This window comes from Microcebus murinus, chromosome 3 (assembly GCF_040939455.1).
Source record: "Microcebus murinus isolate Inina chromosome 3, M.murinus_Inina_mat1.0, whole genome shotgun sequence".
Lineage (NCBI taxonomy): Eukaryota > Metazoa > Chordata > Mammalia > Primates > Cheirogaleidae > Microcebus > Microcebus murinus.
In genome coordinates this window covers 57,000,942-57,012,924 of record NC_134106.1, presented here as the reverse complement: position 1 = coordinate 57,012,924, position 11,983 = coordinate 57,000,942, and the positions used below count along the sequence as shown (strand labels likewise).

At 38.1% G+C, this 11,983-nt stretch overlaps 1 protein-coding gene across 1 annotated transcript; it reads left to right on the top strand.

Moving 5' to 3' along the window:
- The first annotated feature begins 5,424 nt into the window (after positions 1-5,424).
- Positions 5,425-11,888, top strand: GKN2 (gastrokine 2). Its single transcript, XM_012750052.2, has 6 exons — positions 5,425-5,436; positions 7,465-7,518; positions 7,946-8,083; positions 9,937-10,047; positions 10,718-10,877; positions 11,806-11,888. Exons 1-6 carry the CDS (start codon positions 5,425-5,427, stop codon positions 11,886-11,888), a joined length of 558 nt encoding a protein of 185 aa, XP_012605506.1.
- Positions 11,889-11,983: the final 95 nt, after the last annotated feature.

The following is an 11,983-nucleotide window of genomic DNA, read 5'->3' as shown; positions in this document are numbered from 1 at the left end:
CTTTACCATTGCTTATTATTATTCCCCCTCCCTCTAATCAGGTTATTTGACTATTTAAAAAATTGCATGTGTCTATTATTTTCTTGTGGATTTATTAAAACTTTTAGTAAGTTGAAGATACTATCTTTGATCCTTACATGTAATAAAAGTATTAAAAGAGAGCACACAATTAAAGAAGCATCATAAAATAGAGGATTCATAATTGAAAAGGTAATAGTTAAAATGGGTCTAGTTGTCAAGAAAGACAACTAAGCAAATCAATAGTTGGAATGGATTTTACAATTAGATTTGAAAACTAAGATAGTGAGAAAAAGATATATATGAGAATATTTAAGATCCTCAAGGATGTAAAAGAGGGTATTACCTATATAAGGAAGATTTAAACATTATTAAACAAAACAGGCTGAAATAAAACAACATATTACTGTGGAAAAGAATGAATAAGAAACATTGTAATCACACTGGTGTCAGATTTTACATCAGCAACTATAGATGCCAAAAGGCTATCGAGTAGTATCTTTGCAATACTAGAAAGAAAATAACTGTCAATTTATAACTACTATTCAAAAGTGAAATGAAAATGAAGATGTTTTCAAACATTAAAAAACCAAGATATTTTAGCATCAATAAGCTCCCAATAAAAGAACTATTAAAAGATATACTTAAGCAAAAACATAAATAAAGTATTTGGAATATAAAAAATAAGAATTAGCAAGGAAGTTGATAAAATATCTTAGTAAATTTAATTATCTATTGATAGTAACCTTAACTACTTTTGTGTTATTTTTTAAAGGTGAAAATAAAATTACACAATTATAACAATGCTGGGATAGAAAGCATGCCCAATAATTAGTTAAAGAGTACTGAGTTTCTTATTTCTTTGGGGAAGATCAAAATCCAGGATGCCTTTTGGATTTGTAGGAAATATGAATAATTAAATATGCATCTTAAAATTTCAACATAAGCACCAAATAATAAAAATTTTACATCTTTCAGAAAGATAAGAGAAAAAAGAATATAAAATCTTTCTCAATATCAAAAAAGCAGAAAAAATAGGAAAAATGCAAAGAAAGAAAGCAGTAAGTATACAGTAAAATAAGAGTAGAAAAAATCTAAAATACATCAGTAATCACAATTGTAGGAAACAGATGACACCTATTAAAAGAGTTTTTCAGACTGTAGAATAAAAAAAACTTGGTAAACTGCTACAAGCTAGAGAAACATCTAAAGCAACATCACACAGAAAAGTTAGAAATAAAATGAACAGAGGAGTATATCACCCAAATAGAACCAAAAGAAAGCAAACTAAAGACAAAACCAAACAAACATGCATAGAGGCAAAGTGGGACACAGTACACAAAAAGGAAAGATGTAGTTCTTCAAGGTAATACACTGATGATGGACTTGCATAATCTGAAGAACATTGCTGTGCATAGCATGAAGCAAAAACTCATAAATGTTACATGAAACAGACAAAAGCACAATCATAAATGTTTTTAAAAATCACACCTCTAGTAAAATTAGTTAGATCAGATAGATAAAAAATTAGGAAGAATGTAGAATATTCGAAAAAGTGAAATTAATAAGCTTGACCTAATGGAAAATCCATTTTAAATGTCATCATCAGGCAGAGAATATACACTTATTTTAAACATATATGGGATATTTATAAATGATGAAAAGAAAAGAGGAAGAAAGAGAGAAAGAGGGAGCAAATAAAGGAGAAAGAGAGAGAGAGAAAGGAGAAAAATCTTTACTCAAGAAACTGAAAAATATTCACCTTGACAACTTGTGGGTTAAAGATAAAATTACAGTGCAAATTAAGAAATATTAAGAACTGATCAAATAGTTGTGGGATGAAAATAAAAGATACTTAGAGGTAAATATATATTTTTGAATAATTTCCTTTAAAAATAGCAAAAGAGATTAAACATAAATAAGTGGCATTCAGCTCAAGAAGTTAGACAAATAAGAACAGAATAATTCTCACAGAAGTGAACAGAAAAAACTAATAAGAGTGGAAATCAATAAAATGAAAATCAGGCCGAGCGCAGTGGCTCACGCCTGTAATCCTAGCACTCTGGGAGGCAGAGGCTGGTATTGCTCGAGGTCAGGAGTTCGAAACCAGCCTTAGCAAGAGCAAGACCCCGTCTCTACTATAAATAGAAATTAATTGGCCAACTAATATATATATATATGCAAAAAATTAGCCGGGCATGGTGGCACACGCCTGTAGTCCCAGCTACTCAGGAGACTGAGGCAGCAGGATTGCTTGAGCCCAAGAGATTGAGGTTGTTGTGAGCTAGGCTGACGCCATGGCACTCACTCTAGCCTGGGCAACAAGGCGAGACTCTGTCTCAAAAAAAAAAAAAAAAGGAAATCAAATAAGCAATACAGAAAACTCACAAGAATAGCCAACACAATTTTAAAAGGTAGCAAGACTGGGGAGATTTGCTCCACCAGATGTCAATACTTACTTAAAAAGTGAGTGAAATTGGAACTGGGAGATTTTGTCTTTTGGATGGATAAATAGAATTAAGAGGCAATAAACAGACTAACACACACAGAAACTATATGACAGTTATAAATTAGGGGGAAAAGTTGGAACCATTCAGTAATAGATGCTGGGACAACTGGATGCCCAAATGGAAAAACAAATTGGATTGCAATCTAATACTATACTTAAAAATAATAGTAAAATTAAATTAAATCAGGACTTTAAGAAAATGTAGGAAAATACATTAAAGGCTTGGAAACATTTCTTAAGTAAGACTAAAAAGCACAAATTACAGGAGAAAATATTGCTCATTCTGATAACATTAAAACTGAAAACTTCTACATAGCAAATGACAACATAAACAATGTTACCTGATGAATTCTAGACTAGATTATTAGAAAATTCTTATTCAAAATATGAAAGTACCTCCTACATATCAATAAGAAATGCATACCAGTTAGAAAAATGGGAAAAGGATATGAACCAGCAAATTATAGAGGAGGAAACCTGAATGATTCAACATATGAGAAGATACTTGATTTCAGTAGTCATTAGGTAAATACAAATTTGCACCTTGCAAGTGATATATCACTTCATGCCCATCAAAAATTAACAAGTTTAACCAAGTCTTGGCAAGATGTGGTGGAACCAGACCACTTTGCAATGCCAGGGCAAGTGTAGTTCCGGTCAGCCCTTTCGGAAGATGATTTAGTGTTATCTAGAATAATTGGTTCTGCACACCCACTGTGACCCAAGCATGGCATACACCCTAGGGCATTCTTCAAAGTGCACAAAAATGTCTGTGTCAGCACTGTTTGTACAAGCAAAGCAATGACCCGCGAAGTAGAGTGGAAAAATAATGTCAATACCTTCATTCCCTGAGTATTGCTTTAAAAGTTTCAATATTTTGCCAGTAGAGAATATTAGTCTTAAAGTCAAAAGGCCTGGGGGACAGTCTTATCTTTGCCACTATCTACCTTTTGGGTCTTGGTTTCCTTGAGAGAGGTTTGGACGGGACTTGAAACAGCTTTCAACAAGAAGAACCCATGGGAGTTGTAGAAGCCCACATGCCTGCACCCCTTTTCACACCTACTGCACCAGAGTATCCCAAGAGTGGGCATGGTCAGCACCCGGCCCTTCCAGGTCCGTGATTTCACTTCCCCAGCAGGGAGCTGGGCAGCTTAGACATGGATTTCATTCATAACAACTTTTACAAACACAGGTTCTCATTCCTTCCATTTCAGGTTTCACCCTTAAGTTGTGGGTAGACCTGACAGTTCCCAAGTCTTTCAGTCAAGGAGCATTCCGGAAGCAGACACCTTCTTGCTAAGGCCCCCATCCCTGCAAGGCAAGAAATTTCACTTACCCAGCAGCTAGTCAGAGAGGACGTATAGTTCCTGTAGTAAAAGAGTGTGGACTCTGGAGTCAGATTGGGTTTAAATCCCACCCGCTTCCATTAGACACTGTATAACCCTGGAGTTACTTAGCTTCCCTGCACTTTGGTTTTCCCATCTGTGAAATGGAACAGGGTAGAAGGTAACTTATAAGGTTGCTATGAGGGATCAAATGTCAATATAAGCAAAATGTTTAGGAAGTGCTGGAACATATTAAGTGCTCCATAAATGCTAGCTATTATCATCACTAGACCTATAGACTCAGAAGTCCTGGGGACAGGAAGAGGGGGACAAAGTAGAGCATAAGCTATGATACTTTCATCAACCCTAATGTTTATGATCATTGCTGGCTTGCTTTTTGGAGTCTGGGGAGCCAGATAAGGGAGCTAATTTGCAAATGTACTATGAAACTATAATCCTTTCTACTGCTGCTATCTCAGAAAGATTTAATAAAGCTGCACATTTTACATCCACCCAGCAGAACAATCACAGTAGGGGAATTCCAGTGAAACTAGGTAACCCCCAAATCGCCTGTATGTCCACTTTTTGAAAGCCCTAAATTTTTTTTTTTAAGTTACTAGTTAGAAAGTTATTTCATCTGTAGAACAAGGACATTATTCATGTTATCACCATGCTCAATGTGGTGATTCTCAGTATTTTACAATTTTACAAATTTCAGGTTTTTAAAAAACATTTCCCTGCCTTCTGAGTTCACGATCCCATCCTGACACTAACTAGCCATTTCTAATTATAGTGTTAAATAATTACACGAATTAAACTTTATTCTCTCTCTCTTTTTCTTAAATCTGAGAATTTCTCAACACCCCTTGAGATACCTATAGATATATCTCAAGACAACTAGAGACATACAACATATAGTTTTCAAGGAGTTTTGAACAAGGCTTAATGTAAAAACTTGGTTAACCCTGGAAGTTGGGTAGAATGTTTTCTGAGCTCTGTTCCTCTCTGGAAATTGGCACCAAGTCTAAAGGGAAGAACAAATAATGTCACAAGATTGTTTTCAAAGCAGGGCTCCTAGCCATCACCCTCCCTTCCAGTCTCATGTCCATTCCTCAGGTGGAAGAATTCAGCAAGCAGAGCAGTGATGGAAAGACATGGGGTGAGGCCCAACTGGGGTCTTAAGGAAGGACTTTACCTTTAGGAGGAGATTTTAGGAATATGTCCTTCTATGTCTATAAAATGTATGCCTAGAACGAGCATCTTACAATATTTTCAAAGGGTGGAAATCGAAATCTTAAGTGCAACACAGAACAGATAAGCAGGGAATATTTACAGAGTGACGAAGTGCTGAATTTTCACTACTGACTAATGAACTTCATTGATATCAGTTATGTGGCTGGGTCTCAATGCTGATAAAGGAGTTTGCTGGGGGTGTGTTAGAGATATAGACATGGTCTTTTCCAAAGTGATCATTTGGAAAAGAGATTTCCACACCTTAACGCCAATATAAAAGCCATAGAAGCTGTACTAGGCAGTTTCACTTGCTTCAGCACCTTCTTCCCTTCAGGCAAGATGAAAATCCTTGTGAGTATTCATTTATGGTTCTTGATATTCTTGTGTTGGCTGTTTGCAGAGAATGCTCATATCCAATATGCCACGGCTTTCAGGGGACTTAGACAAACACTGTACATGCCTGTAAGCATCTGTGATTGAATTAATGATGTCTTTGGGAGGAATAGTGTTGAATAAGTCAGATATTTATTTTTCCATTGTCTAACTTTTGAGATATTTACTAAAAAACAAATAAAAAATTTTGGGCATATCTAGAGAATTTTAACTTGGTGGCTATTTAATAATAATCCCTTATTATGAGCTTTGCAGGGAATGTAGGTGATTTAAAACAGCTGCATTTACTATCTAAGAGAGAAGTGGTGATTTTAAAAACAATATTATCAATGATAGTAAAATAGCAGCTATCACTTCCCAAGTGCATACTAAGCCTGAGGCTAAGCATTGCACACGAGGAATCTCATCTATTCATTGTAACAAACGTATCATGAGCTGAGTAGTATTATCCCCATTTTACAGACAAGGAGACTGAACGTCAGAGGAATGTGGTTTTCCCAAACCTGTAAATGTGGGATTTAGGATATGATGTATCCATTTTAGTCCTCACTTATAGGAGCAATCATGGCAAAATTTAAGCAGCCAGAATGCCTTCAGTGGCCACCGATGGTGTCTAAATTCTTTCTTAAGACAAAGCATTCCTTCCATGATCACCCTACTCCTCCATCTGAGCCCAGCCTCCATAGCTCCACTTTGCAGTGCCCTGTGATGGAGGAGTATGTTCTGATCCAGAATGGAACCTCCTCCCCCAGTCTTTGCCCTTTATTCTCACTCAGCTGCTCAGGGAGAAAGCAAAATGTTAAGTACCTTCCTATAAGGTGTTAAGGGCTGTCAGCTTAAAGAGTTCCCTCTTCCAGGGGGTCTCTTGATTTTTCAAGAGGAGAAATAACCTTTAAGAGGAGAATCATAAACTTTTAACTATGGTGTATTAATCACGATGTTGGATGAGAGATTATTTTGGGGCAGAAGAACATTCTCTGTGCTCTCTCTGATCATAGCATTAAAGTGGTTAGCCCTTCGTCCACTTGTTCAAATATCTGTTTTAGACCAGTGAACTAGAATATATGGGAGCATCAGAGATTACTAGAGCTGGCCTGGGGCAAGAGAAGATGTGTTCCTATGGAAGTAGGCAGGTTGAATATCCATATCTAGGTCTTTGCTAGGTGCTCCACCCCCAGTCACCAGAAGAGAAATGATGGGATGGAAAGGGAAGTAGAAAAGTCCCACTGACAGTTCCTAAAAACACCTGCCCTACCCACTATCAGTAGTTTTCAATGACAGTACAGTAGGCTGATGTTCAGAAGAGAGGACACAAACCGGGGTTAGCAGGTTGAATCAGACTCTCACGTAACGACGGCAGACTATCAGAACTCCCTCGATGTCAGGGTCATGACCTGCTGGCCCAGCCCTTGTCTGGTAGTATCACCAAGGCATGGGTGTGGAGTATGGAGGGTTTCCTTGATGTCAGCCCTAAAAGTTAATCATGCTCCCAAGCATTTTATTTTCATGGTTTCCCTTAGAAATTCACTGTGTCTTTATCACCCATGAATCCATTTTAAATGTGTATTATCTTCTCAGTCTTAAGGAATTAAAAAAATTTTTTAAAACCAGAGGACATAATTTGATCAACATGATCTAAAGCCAGTATGAATCATGCCAGGGTATTTCCATAGTAAAATGAGTCCTTCTTCACTGCTCACCTGCACCCAGATTTGATGGTTATAGTGTTGGAAGTGTTGGGAACTGGGTAGCAAAGTTAGAACCTTGTGTCTGACAAATACAGTGAACTCAACAAATGCCTGTTAAATGAGTGAATGTGTGTGTTCACACTTAGGAAATGGACTGTTGGCCATCCATGACCACTCACCAGTGTCTCTGGGTATATGTTTTCTGAAATATTTGTGCCTTTCCTGTTCAATGTACCCTCCTGTCCCCACTCTCAATGACTACCCTAAAGGGAGTGGATGTGGCTGGTCTGCTTTTCAGGTGGCATTTCTGGTGGTGCTGGCTGTCTTTGGGATACAATCTCATGGATATGAGGTGAGTTGGTTGCTTATGGGCTTTATTTCTTAGTGACATTGGGAGAGGGAAAGGAAGATATAAGATAATCTGAAGCACAGAGGAGAGCTCGTATACCCTATTTGGGAGGGAATCTCAAAAACAATCAATAATGGAAACAATGGGGCTGCTTATTTCGCTCCAATTGCAATAACTTCATGAATGTAACCCATTAATTTCAAACGTGGTCAGTCTCATTTCTCCTGGGATGTCATTGCTTCTCCCACATACAATATAGGAAACTGTGAGGAAATGCTTTGCATTCTTATTGGACTGGGATCCTAGTGGGGAGGTTTTAGCCTCCAATCCCTTGGTCATAGTGGGAAGGAGGCTTTGTTTTGTTGAAGAGGTTGCCTTTCAAATGCATAAGATTTATGGAAGAACCATCATTTCTTTGTTGTCAATCTAGGTTTTTAACATCATCAGCCCAAGCAGCAATGGTGGCAATGTTCAGGAGACAGTGTCAATTGACAACGAAAAAAATGTCGCCATCGTTAACATCCATGCGGGATCATGCTCTTCTACCACAATTTTTGACTATAAACATGTAAGCAGTAAATTAATTTTCATATTTTTCGAGACTGGTTTTCTAAAGGGCAGAGGGACAGCTGTTTGTTATATATTCAAATTCTAAGATCCATCCTTGCAATTGTCTAAGAATTTTCACACTTCCACTTTTCCCTTTAAATAATCAAGCAATCAATTAAAAAACAAACATGAAACAAAAGTATGTCTAAGAAAAAAGTATGACAGGAAACATAAGTCTTTGCTGGACTTTTCCAGGTGGAAATTGGAAGGAACAGTGGTGATATTGCCCCACTGCAGGCTCAGAAAATGTGTAGAAGAGTGGCCAAGGCCCAAAGTGATGCCTGGCACTCTCAAAAATATGTGTTGAATGACTAAACAAATGAATTAGGGCTTCTAATATAAAACACCATCCCAAAGAAGAACAACCACAAAATAGCAGAAATCATGAGCAACTACACACATTGAATTATATATATAGAATAAGCAATGAATCATGCTTTTACTATAAGAAGGAAAGTATATTAACTAAAAGCACTGAACTATTTCCAAGTTTTAGTTACTGATATTAACAATAAGTCTCAGAAACCTGTGCCAAAAACTTGACCCGCATACATTAATTTGTTTGTTTTCCATTTGTTCCATCTATACTAACTGTGAACCTGACCTTACCTAGGCTCAGAGCTACACACTGCCGGTATAAGTAGGTTCTAGTCCATCTTACTGGATGTTTGAACATACTTTTTTTTTTCTTCTAGAAACCTCCTCACATGCCTCTTCCTCACTGTCGTTGGCAGTTCCATGACACATTCGAAAGTTTAGAGTCTTTAAAACAGTCTCTAAAATCATTTTTAAGTAGTTGACATGGAAATCCCAAAAGTGTCTAAAAAATAGATTGATGAGGAGTTGCTTTAAGTTTCTTCCTTTATCAACAGGTTCAGCCTCAGTCTATTTCAAATTTTAGGAACTGGCAATTTGTGAGAATTGAAAAATAAGAACTAGCAGAGTTTCATTAGATACAATCTTATAGGGTGTATAATTGTTTCGAACGCTGCAGAGACAGTTTCTACTATGGATGAGGACTCGATGGACTTAGGTCCCTTCTGGCCCCAAGGTGCTCATGCTCCATTGCTCTTCCAATCCCGCCTCCCTCCAACCCCTCCCTATCCAGCCAGCTTGGGTTTGAGGCGGGGAAAGGGCAGAGAAAGCTGGAGAAGAAGAAGAGAAGGTGGTAAAGGAGTGGAGAATACATGAAACATGCATGTGTGTGGCGGGTGAGGTGGGCGCGAGGGTGCTTAGGGGATTTCCTAAAGCAGCACTGTCCAACAGAACGTTCTGCGATGGTGGAAGTGTTCTATATTTATACTTCCAGTAGGGAAGCCCCTAGCCACTTGTGGCTATTGAACACTCAGCATGTGTGATGAAGGAAGTACATTTAAATTTTGTCTAATTTGATTTTAAATTTAAATAGCCACCTGTGGCTAGTAACTATCATATTGGACAGCACATTTCTAAAGATTATTTTATTTACTCCCAATTGAGAAGAGGCAGAACAAAACCAATGGAAAGAGAGGAGGAGCTGTTTCTTCTCAATCTTTCAAACTCCAAATTGCAGATCCTGGTTCTATAACAGGAAAAGGAGAATACAAGTCATGGGTTTGTACAATTTCAAAGGGGCAGAAATGACAAGTGAAAAAATAAAAATGCTATGCAAAAGAAGTCATGCAGTTAGAACTGATTGCAGATTGGAAAGCAATCTCTTTGTATATTCACTGTGCGGGCACAGGTCTTTCCTCCAAGGCTCAGACATCATCCTTACCAAGTTCAGAACCCAGGGAGCTGGGGAGTGGCAGTAATTGTGCTCTTGCTCCTCAGGGCTATATTGCATCCAGGGTGCTCTCCCGAAGAGCCTGCTTCATCCTGAAGATGAACCACAAAGCCATCCCTGCTCTGGACACACTCCAACGGTACATCTACGAGAAACAGGTAATTCTGGGGTACCCTTGTGTATTCTCTATTCTTGAGCCAGGCAATACTGGTGCCTATTGAGAGATGAAGAGGATGATGGCAAAGGTCAATATTGTGCCTTACCATAAATATGATTCTCAGCTTACTAAAGAGTTTTCACTTTTTTTATTTTTTTGAGAGCAGGAGTACATCTCAGCTTGATTTCCACCGCATATCCCCAACTGCAAGAACTTTTAATACATTCCAGTGACTTTGTAGAAAGGACTGATCAGCTTCTCTTCTCAGAGCAGGGCTCTAAGAAACAGTGATTGGCAGAAAATGAGTAAAGTTCTAACATTCAATGACATAAAGATGCAAAGACACAATTCAGTATAGTGAGCATGTGCAAACACTGTCCTGAGGCTGCAGAACTGGGGTTTAAGTCTCTCTCCATAACTTCCCATATGTGCCACCTTGGGCGTGGGACTTACTTAACTTCTCTGGGGTTCATTGCCACCAGCAGTAAAATCACACTGGTAATAATGAAGCTTCTCTGCAGGCAGAGTGGTCAGCAAGAGATGATGTCTTGAGATCCCTGGCGGTCTTCTGTTTAATAATCTGAAAGAGAAAAACAGTCACAATTTAGAATAAGGTCCACCAGACAGTGCCAGTTTATTTTATGCTGTCCCTTTCTGTGACATTGATCTAGGCTCTGAACAACTTGTACTCCAACAAATACACTTGGGTCAAGTACAATCCTGTGGAGGCTCTGGTCACAGATATGGACTGGTTCCTGTTTGGGTCACCCATTAAGAATCTCTGCGAACATATCCCGTTGTATAAGGGGGAAGTGGTTGAAAAACAGAGAGGTGAGTACCCATAGATTGTTTGTTCATTCACCAAATATTTTTCGAGAGCTACTTTGTGCCAGGCACTCTGAGGCTGCTGTGCGAAATACAAATAAATGAAAACATGACTCAATTCATTTTTCTTTGGGAATTAACTACCTACTTCGTGTGCAAATTGTGCTAAATGTTAAGGACATAGAAATGAATCAAATTCTGTCTCCAAGGGACACATAGTCTAGTGGAGAGGTTGCGAGTAAAAAGAGAGCATGAAATAAAGATTCCTGCGTGCCAAGGAAAAACTATTGGATTCTCTTATTCTTCCACATGTAAGAATTTCAAGTAGGAAAAAGTATTCCAGATTCTTGGAATTACATCTTTTGGAGATGGTAAGAAGGAAGTCATTAAGAAATGCTCTCAGAATCTAGAATAGAATTGGTCCAGGGAAAAGCAGGCAAAGTGCACTGACGGAATAAAAGCCCCGATTCATCCTGGTTACACGTGGCACTGCAGTCATTATTGGACTTTTTATACACAGCTTCTCAATGTGGCAGAGTAGCCAGAGTGAAAGAGGGCAGGGACAATAGATGAAAAACACAACAAAAGAAATTCCTCAGAGTAGTGGATGTAAAGAAGAATTCACATTAATTACATTTCTACTGCCCAGAAAAAAAATTATGTACTAATTACTCAAGTAAGCAAAGGCACTTGCCATCAACACAGAATGTCATAACCTCAACTGGGATTAAGCCAACCAGCACTTCCAGGAATTGTCAGTATTGTATAAACTAATATTTATTATCCTTTGCAATGTAAGTATAGCTAAAATCATGGGTAACATGAAGTTACATTTGCATTCCCTAGTCAAGACATTTGCAAAAAGCATTGGTTTGTTGCATTCTAATAATGTGTTTCTAAATGCTCTTTCTTCAAAATTTTTTCTCCTTTCCAGAAAATACTGGTGCTGGAGGCTGTGCAAAGGTTGGGCTCCTGGGCATCCTGGGAATTTCCCTCTGTGCAGACATTCACATTTAGGATGATAAGCCCACTGGTCTCATCTTTTCAAAGAAATGCCCTGTTGTTTTCCACTCAGAAGCCAAATTAAATCCTTTCCCAATGCCCCAACTAAT